Below are 21,030 nucleotides of genomic sequence, written 5' to 3'. Positions count from 1 at the left end.
GTGGCTTGACAGCGAGGCAATATTGTAAAAAATACTTGGCACAAGATGTTTTTAGGATACATTGGATTCTTACTTGTCATTATTCACTGAAGCTACCAGGAAATGGGTCATTCCATCGTTGTACTGCTTCTTTTGTGATTTGACTCTGGTGCCTCTGGAGTTCAATACCACTGCTCCGTTCTCCAGGGCGATGGTAAACTCATCAGACTAAAGGAGGAAGAGAGTTTGCAGTCAAACAACAGTTGTATTTCCTTTGCAGTTCCTTTGGAACTCATATGAAAAAAAAACTATTTATTCAGGCAAGAATCAGTATACCCCTTCGATGTGGTAGAACAGGAGACCAGTAGGCTGCAGTGTCCTGAAGTTAAGGCCTCCCTCGAAGGCGTCGAAGGGAGATATCTTTGCTGCAGACCCCAGGTAGCTCTCTCCAGTGAAGTAGGCTTTACGGGACATCTGTTAGAATCCAAGACACAACAGGGACATTGTCAACTATTATAGTTCAGTTGATTCTGTATACACTACTGATGCTTTATCTAGTAGCCTTTCATATGGATTACAGTACATACAAAGGACTCCTCAGGACAACCGCTGCTGATGCCAATAGTGCCAGGTTCCTCCAGGAGGTTAAAGTCTTTCTTCTGGAACTGGAAGCCCTTCACACAGCCCTTCAGCCCCATCAGGGAGGACAGCTCAGGCCTGGGGGAGAGGGAATAGGCTCAGAGTCACATAGGGCATTGGGGAACAAACCAGCCGGAACAATCAAAACCCTGCTGTCCAACTGTACTCAGTCTAATGCAAATGTTATAATCTGTTGATATTGTGTTACAATTGTCAACTATACTTTCAAAGTTAGACCTCTTAAGGTCCTCGGATTGGTGTGAGGAAGTGCACGTGTGTGGTTAGGTAACTGACTCACCTGGAGAGGAGAATGCGCAAGGGGGCCCCACCTATGTAGATATCGGAGAAGGGCAGCGTTTTTTTCTCGTTCTCCATGGACTTCACGTGACTCTTGTCCACCAATAGAATGATCTTCTTGGAGTAATGATAGATGATTGACACCTATAAAAAAAAAACAGCACAGCTTAGATTGGATTAGGCCTACTGTTGAAAGGACATTAATTTAATTCATATCTCAATAGGCACACCCCTGCCGACAGAAAGACAATAGGTTGATTTAGATTTACCTCATGGTATCTTGCGTCATTGATCTGTAGTTTAGGTAAGTTACTCTCCATGACGATCGGGCCTCCACTGAAGCCAAAGTCGTACATGAGACGTAGGAAGCCATTCTTCAACTCTAACAGGAAGAAGTTGTCCTGGAAATAATTATTGAATTATTGTTTTTTTCTAGAGTCATTCTTCCAAGTTACATGATGCAGAAAAAGTATTGGTAAATCTCTCTATGCTCTCTGAAGTATTGTAAGGCATAGCATTGCATCACTGACTGACTGACTATGTTGCTGGTTCAAAACTAAAGGTGACATTTTCACTACTATATTTACCCCGTTGACCATGAGTAACAGGATGCCGTTGTTTGCTACTGTCCGAACAGCAATGTCAAACCGGGTGACAATGCCAAATTTACCCCTCCTTTCCATGTTGTTGATGAGGGCATATCCAGTTCCGTCAAACAGGTAGCTGGCGATACGACTCTGTGAGAATGCCAGCTTATACCTGATAGGGCAAAGAAAACAATAATAATAATAATAATAATAATAATAATAATAATATGCCATTTAGCAGACGCTTTTATCCAAAGCGACTTACAGTCATGCGTGCATACATTTTTGTGTATGGGTGGTCCCGGGGTTCAATGTTACAGTTAAGTCGAAATGAAGTGACTTGTCTGAAGGAGCCTCAGATGGAGACATGTGGACCCTTTAAGGGCAGAGGTAATATCTAAAGTTCCCAACAAAAACGTCTGGACAAGATACAGTATATCATACCTGGGACAAGGTGTTGAAGCAACTACATCCATCTTGTGGGTCTGTTTGAAATTGTACAGACTGATGACATCGTTATTCAAAGAGGCCAACTCGATGCAGCCCACGAAAGGAGCTAGGCTGAGTGCAGGTGGAAGCTACAAGAAAACCAAACATTCAGAATCTTATCTTGGAAGGGAAAAGTACATAGAGAGTCATCACAATACTGATTCAATCCTGCTGTGTCAATGGTTCATGGGTGAAGTACAGTTTACATCAACACTGTATGATGGAAATGGTCTGCTATGCATTAGCCAATGCCACAGAACTCTGATCAGAGGTTGATGTCATATCCTGTTAGAAAGTAATACCGTACCTTGACATCAGTGGGGACACCACCCACGAAGAAGACAGTGTCTTCAGGGTCCAGGTTGAACAGGGAGTCGGTGCCAAAGGCTTCGCCCTTTTGGATGAACTTCTGCTCGTCAGTGGACGTCTGACTGGGTACGGTAAGGAACACTTTTCCATGTCTGCCCAGCCTGTCAAAACAAAGACACAAAGCGGCGTGAATAATCAGTCACATCAACACCATTACATCCTGCATGGGCAGAACAGCCTCATAGCTCCCTGTGAGTGGTTAGACTAGACAGGTGTCCTGTGTGTGTGAATGGATGGACGGTCTTTAGCAAGGTCGCAAATCTGGACAGCATGTGCTTTAGCCAAGTTCTTTGTCATTGGTTGTAAGTCATGAAACATGCATGGCATGACAACAGACACGACAGATGTCTTGTCTAATAAGCATTAGCCGATCTGCTACCAGGCTATGCCAGTCTATCTGTGTGACTGGATCTGTTGCTTAGATAACGCACTACTGTACCTCTCCACTTTGATGAGGTTGAAGACTGGAGGCCATTGGCTGACAGGCTTTGAACCCAGCGGGATTTCAACATCTTCCCCTCCCAGGTTGTAGACGTACACCAGGTTGTCATTCTTGATAGCCAGACCCATGTAGTCTTTCTTACCCTATATGATATATAGGAGAGAAACCAAGGTGACAGGTTTTATACAACATAATGCATGTACTGTAATATGGAATCCCTGCCTGCGATCTTATTCAGGGAAATCTCCTAATCTTTGCTTTATAAAACCAACGAAGGGTCACAGAGTGCCATTTCTAAGCATCAAGCAGACTTACACAAACACCACTGTATAATTTACAGCAGTGTCACCAGGGTAAGCAGCATCATTAAAGAGAACAGAGAGGCCCAGAGAGGAGAGCTCTGCCGTCATTAAGCTCCTGTGGATGGGGGGTAACGGCATTTATGTAAATGAGCCCTGACTTTGAAGGCAAATGCACAAACAACAGGCGTCTCCTGGAAACCTTTTGAAAAAGGCAACTGTCTGCTCTCAAAGGCCTGTTCTGCTCACATGATCACAACAAACCATTAATCTGCACACAAGCTGCTCTCTCCCTTTTATCTCAAGCCATCCTCAGGGTCCAAGTCTGCGAAGTTTCAATAGCAGATCTGGGCCATTCTGCAACCCCCTCCTCCCACCCACCCACTTCTTGCACACAATAGAAAAATACCTCAGTATTATGACAGGGATTGATGTGTTATATACTGCTCATTGCTAGCCTGATCCCAGATGTGTTTATGCTGAATGGCTAACTCCCATGGTTGTGGCATGACAACAAAAGGAGTCGGCTATACAGGACAAATAGATCTGCCTTAGAAAAGAGCCAAGCTGCTGAACCCAGCACCAGCCCCCTATTCCCTGTTCCCCCCTCTCCCCCCAGCCTCCTCACGTTTCTGTCACCCAGATAGAAGATGAAGCGGTCCTCAATAGGGTCCTTATCTGGGTCCACCCTGATGAACAGGCTGATGGTGGTCACTGTCTTAAGGTCCGCCACGTTGGTGTGGGGCTGCACCTCAACCGACGACTGACCGTTGAACTTCATGGACACTTGGACCTATGGTGTAACAAAACATGATATATCTGTGTCATACAGGACTCGATTATGAACAAGACTTGGGATTATAGTAACACAAGACTATACAGGGTTTTTCATTGGTGGTTGAAAGTACATTTTGGTTGTGATATTAGTGATTGTTCAGGTGATAATATTGACCTTCTTGGCCACACTCCTGGCCTGGGCGATGAGCTCTCTGATCCTGATGATGTTGGTGGTCACGTTGTTCACTGGCTTCTTCTCCTCAATGACACGCAGCTTGTCCAGCAGCTCAGGAACCAGCTCAGACAGGTTCTCAACTAAAAACCCCACCATGGATGGAGAGAAAGATTACAATAATTAACAACAACCACTTTTTTCTTCAATTAACACTTACTAGTTTGAGTGTAATGCTTAGTCATTTAGTCCTCTCTGTTGAGGATTGAAATACTGTAGAAGTGTTAATGAGTGTACTGTACCTGCTTCCCCAGCGGAGACTACAGCACGGTCGAAGGCTGCAGCAGAGTAATCTTGGTTCTTCATGTTGGTGGCCCACTCCTCTACCTTCTCGTGGATGGGGGTGATGGTCTGCAGGACCTCCACGGAGTGGTTAAGGGTGCCTTCAGCCACCTCCTTGGTGAGCTCCAGACGCTTGGTGGTTCTGTCTGGAAGGTCAGAGTGGAATTCAGAACAACAAATTCAGTACAGAGATGAGGAGAGCAATCTTGGAATGGCAGTGAATACAATTATGTGTATGTCAGAGACCCTAGATAGGCTATGGTCCAGAACAAGAATGTGTTTTACCTGGCTCAATTCCCTTGATATCTTTCAGTACTTCCGCTAGTTTTTTGGTGTTGTCATCCATGGTCTCCTTGGTCTCCTCAATATATTTAATCTTGTCCAGAACCTCAGCTTCAACCTCTGTTGAAATAATTCACACATGCATCATTGAGGAGAACCTGTACAATCTAGTCTAACAATAATCAGACAATGCTCAATCTAAAAAATATGTCATACCAAGTTGCTCAGAACGCAATGAAATAGATTCCTTGAAGATGTTGTCACTCTGGGTCTTCAGGAATCCCAGTTGTGTGTTGATCCCATTGATGGCCTGCCATAGACAGCACACTTTTAGCTTATCAATTGAAAACCACTCTATATTAGCCTAAATACTGTATGTAGCTAATGTAGCTAACTGCTGCACATTTCAGACTACCTACATCCTCAGCTCTTGTTGCTAAATCCAGTGTTGTCAGTCCAGTGATGTTGGCCTCTTCAATGTACTGGACTATGTTGTTGTATACATTGGCTGCATCCAGAGCATTCTGCACGAATCCGTTGGCATCGCTGCGTTTCAGATCACTAGGTGAAAAGAAACGTACAACAACGTCTTTGTAAAGCATTAAGGATAAAGAACATAGCTGTAGTGTTGGCCTACTTTTAACTGTGATACTACTACTGCACTACTCATTTGTGCTTCAAGTAAAGTGTGATTGAGTGTTGATCAGTGTTGGATAAACATGTTCAATGGTGGTTTTGTTCTTGAATGTGGTCTGCATTATAATGGAATAAAGTGGGTAATCAAGTGTAGTCGTGTTTAGTAGTTAGTTGGTTGGTTCTACAATGTGATGTGCATTAGAGTGATGCCATTATGAGATCACTACTAAATAACATCACTACTACTCACTACTCCAGCTCGTCCGCTTGACTCTGTAGATCCTTTGCGTGGTCCTGGGCTCTCTGGACCAGGTCTCTGTCTGCCAGGGACAGCGCCTCAGTCTTCTCCTGCAGCAGCTTGCTGGCGCCATCGATCGCAGCGTGGTACTCAGTCACGTTCTACACAGATACAGACCCCATTCTAAGACTTAACTAACAAAGTTAACTCTGAATGATTCTATTTCCCCACTGACTAAACCAATAGACAGGCAATTGACTTAAAGGGATACCTCGGGATTTTGGCAATGAAGCCCTATGCTTACCATTGATGTTCAGTCATTGTGCTAACGCTAGTTAGCAATTGCGCTAATGGTAGTTAGCAACATTCTTCATGCACAGACATACAAATGGTATCCATGAGTTCATCTGACTCTGGGGAAAAAGACAAAGTGCTTCATTTCCAAAATCCTGAAGTATTTGAAACCGAAATGTACTTAATGAGGGTAGTATACAATATTATGAGTTGTTTAGAAAATGCCATCAGAGGGCGTCAGAGTTTGCATCAGCGTTTTTGATCTCATGCAATTCCAAAAATGTGGTAATATCATTTTGGGTGTCTTGTTAGATTTGTCATGGATTCATACTAAGTGCATGGTCAATACATGGTACTCTCCCTGTTATGCCATACAGTGCCTTTAAATAGTATTCACACCCCTTGACTTTTTCCACATTGTGTTGTGTTAAGGCCTGAATTTAAAATGGATTACATTTAGATTTTATGTCACTGGCCTACACACAATACCCCATAATGTCAAAGTGGAATTATGTTTTGAGAAATGTTTACTAATTAATACAACTGAAAAGCTGAAATGTCTTGAGTCAATAAGAATTCAACCCCTTTTACGGCAAGCCTAAATAAGTTCAGGAGTAAAACTTTGCTTAACAAGTCACATGATATGTTGCATTGACTCACTCTGTATGCAATAATAGTGTTTAACATGATTTTTGAATGACTACCTCATCTTTGTAACCCACAAATACAATGATCTGTAAGATCCCTCAGTCGAGCACTGAATTTCAAAGACAGATTCAACCACAAAGACCAGGGAGGTTTTCCAATGCCTCGCAAAGAAGGGCACCTATTGGTAGATGGGCAAAAAAAAAGCAGACGTTCAATATCCTTTTGAGCATGGTGAAGTGATTAATTACACTTTGGACTTTGTATCGATACTCAGTTGCCGGAGAGGAAGGAAACCACTCAGGGATTTCACCATGAGGCCAATGATGACTTTAAAACCTTTACAAAGTTTAATGACTGTGATAGGAGAAAACTGAAAATGGATCAACAACATTGTAGTTACTCCACAATACTAACCTAAATGACAGTGTGAAAAGAAGGAAGCCTGTCCAAAATACACATTTTCCAAAACATGCATCCTGAATAAGGCACTAAAGTAAAACTTCAAAAAATTGGCAAAAAAAAAGAACTTTATGTCCTGAATACAAAGCATTATGTTGGGGCAAAACCAACATAACACATCACTGAGTACCACTCTTCATATTTTCAAGCATGGTGGTGGCTGCATCATGTTATGGGTATGCTTGTCATCGGCAAGGACTAGGGAGTTTTTTTCAGGAGAAAAATTTACGGAATAGAGCTAAGCACATGCACAATCCTAGTGGAAAACCTGGTTCAGTCTGCTTTCCAACAGACACTGGGAGACAAATTCACCTTTCAGCAGGACAATACACTAAAACACAAGGCTAAATATACACCTGAGTTGTTTACCAAAATGACATTGAATGTTCCTGAGTAGCCTAGTTCCAGTTTTGACTTAAATTGGCTTGAAAATCTATGGCAAGACTTGAAAATGGCTGTCCAGCAATGATCAACAACTAACTTGACAGAGCTTAAATAATTTTTTTAATAATCATTTGCAAATATTGTACAATCCAGGTGTGCAAAGCTCTTAGAGACTTACCCAGAAAGACTCACAGCTGTAATCGCTGCCAAAGGTGATTCTAACATGTATTGACTCAGGGGTGTGAATATGTATGTAAATTAGATATATATATATATTTATTTTTTTTGTTGTTGTTTTTTTTGTTTTTTTTGTGTGTACTTTTTGCCCCTTTTTCTCCCCAATTTCATGATATCCAATTGGTAGTTGCAATCTTGTCCCATCGCTGCAACTCCCGTACAGACTCGGGTGAGGCAAAGGTCGAGAGCCATGCGTCCTCCGAAACACGACCCCGCCAAGCCGCACTGCTTCTTGACACACTGCTCGCTTAACCCGGAAGCCAGCCGCACCAATGTGTCGGAGAAAACTGAAGTCAGCGTGCATGCGCCCGGCCCGCCACAAGGAGTCGCTAGAGCGTGATGGGACAAGGACATCCCAGCCGGCCAAACCCTCCCCTAACCCGGACGACGCTGGGCCAATTGTGCGCCACCTCATGGGTCTCCCGGTCGTAGCCGGCTGCGACACTGCGATGCAGTGCCTTAGACCGCTTTTCCACTCGGGAGGCCCCCAAAATTAGATATTTCTGCATTTAATTTTCAATACATTTGCAAACATTTTCTAAAAACATGTCTTCACTTTGTCATTATGGGGTAGATGGGTGAGAAATAAAAAGTATATTTCATCAATTTTGAATTCAGGCACAACATAATGTGGAATAAGTAAAGGGTTATGAATACTTTCTGAAGGCACTGTATTCAAAACATGCACTGAAACAATCCAATCCATCGTAATTACATGTATAATACAGGTGACCTCATTCAGTGGGTCCAAAATACAAAGCTTTCAGGAATAGGTTAATGGTGACTGTGGTGTGTACAGAAAGAGAACTTACCTGCACCAGGAGATCCATCTCAGCAACAGTATTCTCAGTGTCCATGATGAGGTCTTCAGCAGTCTGCAAGGTGTCATTCACAGCTTCGTAGTTTTCCATCAGTTTCTGCTGCTTGGCCTGGGAGAGAGAGTGGACAGGACTGGTGACTACTTGAATACATTATAGTAGCCTGATGTTCAGTCATATCTTTCTGTTTTAGTACAGAGCAGAGGAGGCTGGTGGGAGGAGCTATAGGAGGACAGGCTCATTGTAATGGCTGGAATGGAATAAATATAATGGTATCAAACACATCAAACATATGGAAACCACGTTTGACTCCGTTCCATTTCAGCCATTACAATGAGCCCATCCTCCAATAGCTCCTCCCACCAGCCTCCACTGGTACAGAGAGTATACAATATGTGTAGTGAGTACAGGTTATGTATGTCTCCCATATGAACATTCTTATCATAAAAGTAGGTACAATAATATGAAATGTCAAATTAAAACTATGAAAGACCTTAAATGTGTTTTGCCCCAAAGATAGAGATATTTGTTGACAAAGATATAAGTATAGTACAGTAACATCATCCTACCCCCATAGTAACCCTGGCTTTGTTTCTGTTGCTACGACTAGTGTTGACCAATCTGCTTTGGGAAGGAAGAGCCCCAGATTATGGGAGGCCTCCTGTTTGGACAGTGCACCATTCATGGCATTGGTTTACAGCAGAGGCCCTGATCATGGAGATAACACACACATACAGCACTGCAGCAGCTGGCTGCTCCAAGCTCCACTGGAGCACAACCACAATGGGCCCATAATGTCAACTTGAGCATGACAACAGGCCAGTCTGTGTTATAAAAATTATCACAATCCCTCAGGTTTTCACACCATAATGTATAGGAACAACAGGGCTGTTGTATTGTATTTGTGATCTAAAAAGCAGAACAGAAACGCCCAAGACTGAAATAAATGTTAAGGAGCTTTACAAAATGACTATACACATGATACCCCATTCAATGTGAAGCAGCTGTAGGTATTTAACTCTAAGGGGCACAGCCTCTTAATATTGGGATATGATTGTGTTGTGCAGTAATGCATCTCCCCCAGTTTGTGCCTCCTAACAATCCATAACAGCTGTTTCTGTGTTACTGTTCTCTACTACTAAATACCATGGGTAATTGAGTTCTCTGGCAGACTTTGGGAACAATAACAATCCCCATAATGTACGGTAGATAGAGAGAAATGATCTGGTGTATTCCTTGGCAGGAGCAGGACAGTGTTGCTTCCCAGTGATAAAGCCAAGCTGAACTCGTGCAACATTCAGGGGGAAGATAGAGGTAGACTGCACTGAGGCAGAACTGAACAACATCAAACTCCCCCAGAGCAGGCTTGAGCTGCACTTATCTTTTTAGCAGGGCATTCTCACAGTGAGCTGTAGTAATGAAACCCATGCTGACGAACATAGAGAGCAGGGAGTCAGGGAACCAGAGAGCCAGGGAGTTAGGCAAGCAGTCAGTCAGTCAGTCAGTCAGTCAGGCAGCCAGTCAGGAAGTCAGCTAGAGACATTTGGGGAGCCAGGAGGAGAGCGGCTCCCGGCGGCACGGTCTGGGCCAAGCGGAGTCCGGGGTCGTGGAAGTTACCTCACTCCTCTGGAATTTGACGGTGTTGGCCTTGTTCATGTCCTCCGTCTCTTGGACAGTGTTGGCAGCCTTCTGGAGGATCTCCTGGGCCTCAGAGAGCTTTTTGGTGAAGCGGAAGAGCACCTCCCGTACTGGGGCCACACGGCCGTCTGTACTGATCAGCTTCTTCTCCAGCTGACGCATGCGTCTAAGGACTGGACAACACACAAACAGGACCACAAATGCAGCCTCTTGTAACACATCATCAAAAATGTGTGTGTGTTTGTGTGTGTGTGCGCATGCACGTGTTGTCCTCACGGTCGTGGGCCTCAGTGGACTCATCGGTGGCGATGGGCTCTCGTGGGGACAGGTCCAGTTTCTTCATCAAGGTCACCATGCCCTCGGCCATGGCCGTCTTCTTTCTGATGACCTCTGGGTCCAGGTCCTGATGTACACTGTACAGCTCCCAGTCACTGATCATTTCTGTGAGACACAAACATAACACAGAGCACAGGGTGAAGGAAGGCTGGGATGTGACTGAGGCCTCGTTACCAGAAGCACCCCTCGTAAATAAGTAAAACGCTGATAAATGGATGACAGTAGGAAATACAGCAACGGTGATTTGGATTTAAATCTTAAAGCAAGGCGGCATTCAAAAGTTATTGGATATCATATATCAACATTTATAACATACATAAAAGCCTTAATAATCTCAGGGAGGTGTACGGTACTCAAAGAGGCATAGCAGTGTAGCTTTAGCACGCTTAAAAATACCTTCAATGAGTACGTTGAGGGCGGTGAGGTTAGTGGTCAGCTCGTCAGCCAGAGTGACGCTTTGTAGTGTGTCTTCATCCACTCTGTCCCCCATGGACTTCACTACATTCTCCTGGCCCACCACAAACACCACACAGATCAGTGACAAAGTCAAGACATGACAAACACCACAGAACACACAAATCAATCACACAGTCAGGACATTACCACTACAGCTCAATAAAATAGATTTGATGGCTCTGAGAGATAAGCTAACTGAATTACACTCCCCTATGTATTTATTTGGACAGTGAAGTTATTTCCTCCAGGTATTTCTATTTGAGGTCAAATGTTTTTTCTCAGGTGACAGTACAGAATGTCACGTTTTATTCTAGGGTATTCATACATATCTGTTTTACCAAAAATATTTGGACAAATTCACTTATAGTTGGTCAAAAGTTTAGTAATTTGCCCCATATTCCTAGCATGCAATGACTACATCAAGCTTGTGACTTTACAAACTTGTTGGATGCATTTGAAGTTTGTTTTGGTTGTGTTTCGGATTATGTTGTGCCCAATATAAATAGTTTTCTGTATGTGGACTTTATTTTACCTCCAGAGTAATGTAAACAGTGAAAGAGGGAGGAAGAGGAGTGTGAGTGAGTTAGATGAGTGATGAAGGTGTCCTCTTACTGTCTCTGCAAGATGGTTCATGTCTGAGAGTAGAGCAGCACTGGCCTCCTCCAGCTGCCCTGTCTGTGTACTCATCAGAGCTGACTTATTCCTCCAGTTCATAAACTGAGTCTGAAAACAAAACATAGGAGAAATTAGATGCACTTACACAATACTATTACAATACAGTAAATGCATGTTAGGATTGTGAGAAGAAAAGTGTGTGATGTGCACTGTACAATGGTTGGTGTATTGGTAGGTTAGTCGGTTGGTTGGTTGGTTGGGTGGTTGGTTGGGTGTTTAGTGTGTGAGATTTGCCAATAGCCAGTGGCTTTGTAATAGTAAAACTCCTGAAGTTGATTTGCTTATTTATCTTATTTAAATCAGAATGAACTGATAATATAGTTGTGTATAAACATAATTGAGTCCAAACTATATCAGCGTGAGCAGAAAGAGAGGCTCTACTGTACCTGCAGACGGAGGGCAGTGTAGTTGTAGTACTTGAGTCTGTCATTGGCTGCAGCCCCAGTGGAGATGTTCAACACACTGACCTTCACCTGGTCCAGCGTCTTATTGGACAGCTTCAGGTCACCAATCAGGTGCCAGATACACTCATCACAACCTGATAGGAGGGAGGAACCAAATTAAACGCAAATTATTTTCAATGTTATTTCCCCAACATCACATCATGCTAACGTCCAACACAAATAAATGGTTGTTTAAGATGAACTGAAACGTTCATTTTTATTTCTAACCAGGCCCTCTTACTGATGTTGCAGAGGTTGACCGTGGGTGCTTCAGGGAGACATTCCCCAGTGTGCATGTCACAGTGGCCGCTTGCACAGTCACATTCTGGATGGAAGAAACAGACACACACATCCACTTCATATAGCTACAGTTGATTACATGTCGAGTTCCCTTCATCAAGTTTAATGCTTTATCAGCTGGACATGTGAGAGTCAGTCTGGGTACCAAAAATATGATGGAACCCATGGTGAGGATTATGGCTGGGAAGGAGTGCTGCTGCACATGCTGAGTGGTTTGGTACTGGCACTGACCTTGTACTGTATATAGCTTCCTCTCTTAGTTCTTATTTCTCATGTTTTGCATTTTCTTTTCTTATTATTTATACTTTTTTGATATTGAATGCTGCACTGTTGGGTAGGGCTTGCAAGTGAAAGGTGCAATTTGCCGAAATCGTTCCGCCATTTCCTGGTTGCAAATATTCTAATAGTTCAGTTTATGGGACAAAACAATCTATGCATAGTGTAGAGAATCATTGGACCATCTAAACCGCTGTGAAATATATTTTAAATAACCAAAAATATTGTATTTTCAGCTGTTTGAAGCTGGTGTACAAAACCAAAGTAAAAGACGCAAAAACTAAAGTTAAGAACGGGAAGCATAGAAATAGCGCAACAGCTCTACCGCTTCTTAGACATGCTTTCAACGAGAATGACAGATCTATAACTCACATTTCGATGTGAATTTGGTTGGGTCGCCCAAAAGTTACATTGCAGCTTTAAGCATTTCACTATACTTGTGCATGTGACAAATCAAATCAAATCAAACTTGAACTTGGTTCCCTGGTTCTCTGTACTGTGGCTGTGGGATGGTTTTGGCAGCTGGCCAGATAAATTGGGGCTGGGAGGTGATGTCAGAGGAAAGTCGGATGCTAGCTGCAGTCTGTCCCTGTGGTTGTGTACAGATGTGTACAGCTGGCCCTGGGGTTGCAGATCGCAGCGGATGCCTGCCTGACATCATGTATGAGTGGGTGTGGGTACGGTGGACTGGCTAGCTAGCTGCAGTAAAACTCTGGGAAAAACATAATCTGTTCTGAATGTTTGACCAAACTGGTCTGGGTGGTTTATGTCCTTGAATGTGTGAAACACAGAGAGGGTGAGTTTTTACATGTATGACAGACACTAGCTTTTGATTCCAGGATTTCCTGCATGTTGGTGATTGAGACGGGAGTATGGTAACATAAAATTAGACAGATGCAAGACTTACTCTGGCACCCTGAGGGGCCGTAGTTCCAGTGGTCTGGGAGGCAGCGCTCGCAGTATCGGCCTCCGGCCCCTGGTTGGCACTGGCAGCTGTGGGTCAGAGGATGACAGGTAGGCCGGAGACCGGCAGGCCCACAGTCACACCTCCGGCAGCCCTGGCAACCGTTGAAACCTGTGTGACCCTCCTAAAGCACATTATAGACACAAGCCTTATAGTTAGTTTTGCTTGTAATTGTTGTTCTTGCTGTTGTTAATTATACACTGCTGGGACATCATGTCTTGCTCCATCCACCAACGCCACGTTGCACCACAGACTGTCCAGGAGTTGGCGGATGCTTTAGTCCAGGTCTGGGAGGAGATCCCTCAGGAGACCATCCGCCACCTCATCAGGAGCATGCCCAGGCGTTGTAGGGAGGTCATACAGGCACGTGGAGGCCACACACACTACTGAGCCTCATTTTGACTTGTTTTAAGGACATTACATCAAAGTTGGATCAGCCTGTAGTGTGGTTTTCCACTTTAATTTTGAGGGTGACTCCAAATCCAGACCTCCATGGGTTGATAAATTTGATTTCCATTGATCATTTTTGTGTGATTTTGTTGTCAGCACATTCAACTATGTAAAGAAAAAAGTATTTAATAAGATTATTTCATTCATTCAGATCTAGGATGTGTTGTTTAAGTGTTCCCTTTATTTTTCTGAGCAGTGTATATTCACAGTAGCCTAAATAATCTTGTCTGCTCTCTTCTACACCTGATTTGCTTAGTTATAAGGAAAGACTGTCCAACAGTGTGAATGTGTGACAACATGGTTGTAAGGCTCGCCTTGATAAGGCCCTTGAGCGACTCACCTCACATTGGTCACAGAGTCGGCCGGTGACACCAGGCTTACAGTGACACGTCCCGGTCCTGTCATCACACGAAGCTGTCCCGCACTTACTGCACTCACACGCTGTAGCTCAGGACACACTCATAGTTAATACAGCACAGGTCAAATAAGTATTACATGGCCACAATAGAACATGTTATTTTTGTCCTTGCGGAGGCCTAAAATACAAATGCTAATCCTGCAACAGATTGACAAGGAGTTTCCCATGTCCATTAGTATTCTATGACGTTTTCTACAAGTGACCAGAAGATTGACTCTTTTTCTCATAGAGTTACTAGAGCTTGACTTTCCATGATGCTATTCTTAACCTTGTGCCATGTGCACATCAGTGTATCTGTGTTCTACTGTACTGTCTCTGAGGCATGCAGGTCTTGTGTCATTAGAGCATGGTAGGAATTCTCACTACCCAGCCTGCCAAACTGTGGAAACACACAAAATAGACTTAGTTTCACATAGAGCTTTGTGATTTGCTTATGTCTATAACACCCATTATGAGCAACACAAGGGGGAATTGTTAGAGCTCTATTGAAGGCAAAGCCATAGTAAGCCTTTAAGACAAAGAGCAAGGTAAAAGCAGGGTTCAAATACAGAGTTGAGCATGGCAAATGACTGCTCATGGACATATCTTCACCCTCCAGACAAGTGGGTATCATTTTTAGACATATAAATATCTGTTTTTTTCCTGGATGATTTTCCATGGGTAGTCTTCATTGACTGTAGGGCTGACTTGACTTAGTGGAGCAACGGCCTTAGGGTAAGTCATGTTTAATAGTACTCTTGACAGTTGGCACGCACCTCTGCAGTTCTTGGCACTGATGGCATCGCCGTAGAAACCCGGGGCACACCGTTCACAGTTGGCTCCAGCCGTGTCCGCCCAGCAGTTCTGACAGAAGCCGGTCACGTTGTGGCACTCATTGAAGATGTGGTTGGGGTCTGAGTTACCGTTACAGTCACACCTTTTACAGGAGTCACCAATCACCATGGGGTTGCCATAGAAACCTGGAGCACATCTGGGTGAGGAAGATGCAAGGTGATTGCCAGTAATTGTTTGACTTAGGATGTCTTATCACTTATACTGAAACATTACTGTTATTTGAAAGCATTTCCAAATATTTTCCTTTCATGTTGAGAAAAATCGGCCCGTATTCAAAATGTAGAAATAGTGAAAATGCAAGATATTAATTTGTGGCTATTTGAGCTGATTTAATGTTATGAGTGTAATTGCTCCCGTGGTGGAGTTGCAGTAACCCATGGTTGTGGCCAAGCCAAGTCCCTGTCAGCACTGACCTCTCACAGTAATGTCCAGCATAGCCCTCTTGGCACTTGCACCGTAGGATGTTACTGCTTCTGTCACAGTGCTCTGCAAAGCTGGCCAGACACACAGGGGAAAGAATGTCAGTCAGTGAGCTCTGCCCGCCAACACACAGCCCACTGGGCACAGACGTCATTTCAGCGTCTAGTTTTGATTGACATTTGGTTGACTAACGTGAATTCAACGTGAAATCAACAACAAATGTCATTAAAAGTTGGGTGAGAAAAAGACGAAATTCCCTAACGTTGATGACTTTTTGCAAATCCAATCAGTTTTTCACATTGATTCAACGTCATCAGATTTGTATTTTTTTATGACGTGGAAACAACGTTGATTCAACCAGTTTCTGCCTAGTGGGAGGCTTCTCCCTGGAGGGCCGACACAACAGTAGGGTCTGGATGTACGGACTCTATGGCTTACTTGTTGGAGGGGATAGAGAGGGGACAGGCGCACGGCCGGCAGGAGTGTCGTCCGTATGTGGTGACGTCAGGCATGTATCCATCTTCACAGATCTCACAGAAATCCCCAGTGGTGTGGTCCTGACATGACTGTATGGTAGGGGAGATTGGGGTAAATTGAGGTTGGGGTCTCTATAAGCTTGAATATGAGGTCCTAAACCTAGCATGAAAGTTCATCCTTGTGGCTGTGTGGGCTAATATAGTCAAAATGTTTGCCTTGGGGTAAGTTGAGCCAATGGCCATGGGGTAAGTTGAAGTGTTTTCTTCCCAGACGTAATGCAAGGCATTATCGCTGGGATATGAGGTAACAACAGAGCCTGGCCTATGTTAAAAGTGTTTTAAAAAGTACAAAGTGTTTGTTTGCTGTTAAGCCGGTGTTAAAAGATGCTTAAAATGATTAAAAGACCAAAATTATTTTGATTGTGTTGAATTGTGTTTGGGAAATTAAGATAAACATGGTTTTAAATAGGTAGTGGTAATATTGAATTCAGTACAGAAAGTTGAAGGCGGCTTAACTTAACCTATCCCGGAGTAAGTTGTGCCAAGAGACCACTTTTTTTGGACAAGCTATGTTTTGAAAACTGTAATGTTTACATGAATTCTGATTATTTCCAGGGATACACATCACCCTAAAATATATGTAGATATCTTTGAGAGAAATAATACTATATTTCCCTTGAAGGAGTGATGCTGAATGTAAAAAACAGCTCAACTTACCCCACTCTACCCTAAAGAGTGTAATCTAGTTGAACTCTATTACTGATATGATATTAGATTGTAATCTAAAGATTGTAATCTGTTACACCACAGTGTAATAATGATTAATAAAGAGGATGTAATACATGGGAAAATACTTACTATACAAATGCCTGTGATGTCCTCACAAGTTTCTGAATGGCCTTTGCAGTTACATGGTAGGCATTTGTTCTGGTTACTGAGGAAATATCCTTTTGCACACACCTAGGAGAGGGAACATCAGGGAGATTTTTTAAAACAGAGTACAACCTCAGTTTCATACAAATAAAAATGTGCCCCTGAATCTGATCTATCTTAAAATGAACCAGTTTAATGGCTGCAGAATTAGAAACATATTGACCAGAGAGCAGCTGGGTTCCTGACATTAATGCCAAATTGCTAACGAGGCACTCTATCATTCAACAGCAATTTCAGAAAGTAGAGCACCTGGAATCATTTTGGCCAGACTGGTTTAGGATGTCTGTCATCAATGGAATACAACGTTCCACTGTTTTCCACAACATCTCTTATCAAACACACTCACGTTCCTTCGTAGGAAAAGAGGGTCTCTTATTCAGCTACTGTAAGATGTGAGAGCTAAGCACAGTACTTGACCAGGACAAAATTATTACATACTGGATACTGCTCTATAATACTTATCAGGCATTTACAGAATGTCAGTTACACAAAACAATTGTGCCCAATTCACTCTGCCACTGGTAGTGGTGTGGATTAAACTTCAGGGATGTGGGAACGACAGTCCCAGCTCCGACATCTCAGAGTTCCTTCCTCACACGGCCGACACGGAATATATGAGACAGTACTTTTAATCACCCCAAGTCTGGTAGATGTAAATCCACTTAGAGGCGGTTTCCTACTGCAGTGTGATGTCAGAGTTCAGTAACCCCCCCCCCCACACACACACACACACACACATCACTTTGATCTTCGGTCACCCCATTCAAAGAGCGCTCTGATCATACAATACCACTCTGTTCATATTGGCCTGCTGTAAGAATGTCAAGTTTTGCCCCCTTGTTCCATCCAGTCAATTGGACATTGATGCTGTGTCCAGAGTGGCTGGCACAAATACGTTATATACATTCCAGAGATACTGTATGCACCCAGTTGTGATGCATATTTTCCCTTGATTTATTCGGAGCAGGCCGTGAGACAAAGAAATGCCTCTCCAGTGAACTAATGTGAAACATCCTGTGAACAGCAGTGCTTTCATGACCAGAGCAGATTTTTCCTGTAGCCCCTTCCTTCCTGTGGCTTTTCTGACCTATAGTAAGCAAAGTAAATAAGAACAGACTTATACATCATATTGTTATGATGTTATATGATGTCCTGGTTATATGGACTACAGGTTAGTTCAATCAATTCTACTGACCTTATGTGCACACACATACAGTATGTTTGCATTACAACTCCTGTAGCTCAGTTGGTAGAGCATGGTGCTTGCAACGCCAGAGTTGTGGGTTCGATTCCCACGGGGGGCCAGTATGAAGAATGTATGCACTCACTAACTGTAAGTCGATCTGGATAAGAGTGTCTGCTAAAATGACTAAAAATGTTTTTAAAAATGTAAAATGACATACTAAAGAGTATTTGTTATAAACTAGGCCAGACATAATGTAAAATGATCTGACTGGGTCCTGGGACGATAAGCAGTCTAGAGATCCATATCACAGATGAGGCCATTGGACAAGGGTTCTAGTCCACCACAGAATGTTAGTCCACCAGTTGTAGTGGTGGCTGACAGTGCTGAAGAACGACCCTTCATTGCTAATGACTGGATTTAGAATGATTAGCTGTGTGACATCCTGTGATGGGCCAAACAGCTGGATGATGCATATACAACCAGACCCATGGGACAAGAGGTTCCTGGGAAAGATGGAGCAGAATCAGCAGATGGTTTAGTGTGGGATAGGCTATGTATGGCACCCTATTCCCTACATAGTGCACTACTTTTGACCACCAAGGCCAATACAGTAGGGTTCTGGTCAAAGGTAGTGCACTATATAGGGAATAGGGTGCCATTTGGGACGCAAAATGTAGAAGTGTGTATACAACCCAGCAGCCTTTACACCATGTCATATCTAATTACATTATTTCCTGTTCGTATTAATGCTTTCATTAACATTTCATTTAGTTTAGAATCCCCTTTCATTCAAAAACCAAGCCCAAACTTCGGGTGATATTTCCCCTGGGCATAGGGAGTAATCCTGTGATACTGAAAATGAACCCCTCAATAAGATTTTACAGCATGGTGAGTGCTCTAATCCGCTCCTAAGTGGCATGAACATTGAAATAATTCACATCTGTAGCCTTCTGGTCCTCTATGAATGTCCCCTGTAATGTGAGCAATTTCTGAACTTCTTCTCTGTGTGCCCACTACTGTAGAGAACAAAGATTACATTCACCATGCAGTATAGCCTTTCTGTGTTTCATATGCAGCAGCATGTCCCAAAGACTAGGTCAATGTGTTCCACTTCTAACAGGACTGAACATTGTTAAATGGTATGCGTTTATCACTAGCTGTTCATATCATGTGTTCAGAAGTTCTATAGTAGGCCTACTTTATTAGATTCACAAGATTCACCATGAGTCTGCCTCTATCTCTGCCTCTGGGACAGCGCTAAATAAATACAGTGGGTTTCAGCTCAGGCAAAAAAACAAGAATTGGCTTCAAACAGGAATTCAGTCCAAAGTCAACAACTTCAGGTCTGAGGCTGTGGGACTGTGTGGCTGTGGCATCTTTCTCTCTTTGCAATGGGAACAACAAACCATGTGCACCCTCTTCCTCCCTGATCCCACTCCTCACAATAAGGGGCAGATAGCTTATTGACTTTGGCCCTGGTGCAGGCTTCAGTCCCTGGCTTAGTGGTAAACTTCTTGGAAGACACTGGGGGAAAAGGGCCTGGTTAGGTCGTGAATTTCATCATAATCCAATAACAGAGCAGAGACGATATGTCTGCAGTGGAGAGGCCTCATTCTCCTCATGGGACTCTGGTATTAGAATGCTCACAGAACAAGTAAACAATCTTCACATTTCACAAGAGGCGGAAGATCATCAATTCTCAATCGAAACACTATGGGGGGTCTGCTCCCTGCCCCTCCCCCCACACAAATCTAGCTATTCAATTCATTGTTCTTACATTAGTCTAGCTCTGGACACATTGTTTTGCTTGTGTCCCCCTGAGATAGAAGAAGGCCTCTTTAAGCTAGATGCCCATTCTTTGGGTCTCCATTGGCCCACAAACAGGAAATATCAGCCTGTACCCAGTCTACCCACTATAAATATGTCAGCAGCACATCTTGTATTGTTTCTCATGCCCTTTCTGCCCTCTGTGTTCCCTCTATGTGTGTTGCTCAACACTTGGCAGCTGGTTTCCATTAGGGCTCTATCGGGGGCCAGTGGGTGCCAGTAGAGAATGGCACGGCCCTCATCGGGGTCTCGGCTGGAGCTCCGCCACTAATAGCCCGACCCCAGGCGGAACACAGAGGGTTGAGACGCAGCACTGAGTGGCCAGAGTGCGGCCATAGAGATATGGATCCACGCAGCAAGATCCTCTCACACCCAAACCACCCAGCACTTCACAAATGTCTAAGAAGCACACTGACTGACTCACAAACCTGTCTGTCTTACAGTGGCTTTCAAATCTAAACCCATTAGGGTTTAGCTACAGGAGCATTCAGCACAATTCTTTGACATGATACAGTCCAAAGGATATGACTCTTTTCACAGTCGTGGAAAAGTTTGCAACAACAACAGGCCCTCTATATTTAGCTGTGATAAGGCACTGGAAGCCTGCTATGCATCCTGTACCAGCCAAGCAGAGGAAAAACTAAAAGTCTGGTCTTACTTTCACCACCGAACGCTGTTCCAAATTTAAACCATTGGGAGCCGCTGGGCAGACGATCCCTGAGAGGATGCTGGAGAAAACAAGGCAGAGGCAGGGCAGAGCTCTATTAGCAGACATGTCTGTGTGTTAGTCCAGTGGAGCACTGCTCCCTCTCCCTCTCTGTCTCTCCCTGTCCTGTCTGTAGTGAAGTCTCTCTGGGACACAGGCAGCTCTCTCTCTCTCCCTCGCTCCACTGCACCCGTTGGTTTCACTTCTCCACTGGTCCGACCTCCAGATGCAGTGCCTGCGCCAGCCCAGCCCCAAGTCCTGTAAAACTGTGTGGACTTCCTCCTCTCTCTCCTCCCCCTCTCCT

At 43.7% G+C, this 21,030-nt stretch overlaps 1 protein-coding gene across 1 annotated transcript in view; it reads right to left on the bottom strand.

Annotated features, from left to right (window-relative positions):
- LOC121549005 (laminin subunit alpha-4-like) overlaps nt 1-21,030 on the bottom strand; it is a 27,162-nt gene extending 6,132 nt beyond the window's left edge. The window contains exons 1-30 of the mRNA XM_041860771.2: nt 20,679-21,030; nt 16,933-17,034; nt 16,037-16,164; nt 15,592-15,672; nt 15,100-15,314; nt 14,267-14,367; nt 13,420-13,600; nt 12,178-12,261; nt 11,880-12,031; nt 11,431-11,541; nt 10,759-10,870; nt 10,303-10,467; nt 10,006-10,199; nt 8,383-8,499; nt 5,561-5,709; nt 5,094-5,235; nt 4,891-4,984; nt 4,678-4,794; nt 4,353-4,538; nt 4,054-4,193; nt 3,730-3,894; nt 2,800-2,945; nt 2,299-2,461; nt 1,947-2,080; nt 1,503-1,674; nt 1,185-1,316; nt 917-1,059; nt 567-696; nt 316-453; nt 74-207 (exon numbers count right to left, since the gene is read on the bottom strand). Of these exons, the coding sequence (XP_041716705.2) occupies nt 74-207; nt 316-453; nt 567-696; nt 917-1,059; nt 1,185-1,316; nt 1,503-1,674; nt 1,947-2,080; nt 2,299-2,461; nt 2,800-2,945; nt 3,730-3,894; nt 4,054-4,193; nt 4,353-4,538; nt 4,678-4,794; nt 4,891-4,984; nt 5,094-5,235; nt 5,561-5,709; nt 8,383-8,499; nt 10,006-10,199; nt 10,303-10,467; nt 10,759-10,870; nt 11,431-11,541; nt 11,880-12,031; nt 12,178-12,261; nt 13,420-13,600; nt 14,267-14,367; nt 15,100-15,314; nt 15,592-15,672; nt 16,037-16,164; nt 16,933-17,034; nt 20,679-20,795 (4,145 nt within the window). The 5' untranslated portion in view covers nt 20,796-21,030. The remainder of the gene's footprint in view (nt 1-73; nt 208-315; nt 454-566; nt 697-916; nt 1,060-1,184; nt 1,317-1,502; nt 1,675-1,946; nt 2,081-2,298; nt 2,462-2,799; nt 2,946-3,729; nt 3,895-4,053; nt 4,194-4,352; nt 4,539-4,677; nt 4,795-4,890; nt 4,985-5,093; nt 5,236-5,560; nt 5,710-8,382; nt 8,500-10,005; nt 10,200-10,302; nt 10,468-10,758; nt 10,871-11,430; nt 11,542-11,879; nt 12,032-12,177; nt 12,262-13,419; nt 13,601-14,266; nt 14,368-15,099; nt 15,315-15,591; nt 15,673-16,036; nt 16,165-16,932; nt 17,035-20,678) is intronic.

The sequence above is a fragment of the Coregonus clupeaformis genome, chromosome 33 (assembly GCF_020615455.1).
Source record: "Coregonus clupeaformis isolate EN_2021a chromosome 33, ASM2061545v1, whole genome shotgun sequence".
NCBI classification, from domain to species: Eukaryota; Metazoa; Chordata; class Actinopteri; order Salmoniformes; family Salmonidae; genus Coregonus; species Coregonus clupeaformis.
This window is presented reverse-complemented; position numbering and strand designations above follow the sequence as displayed.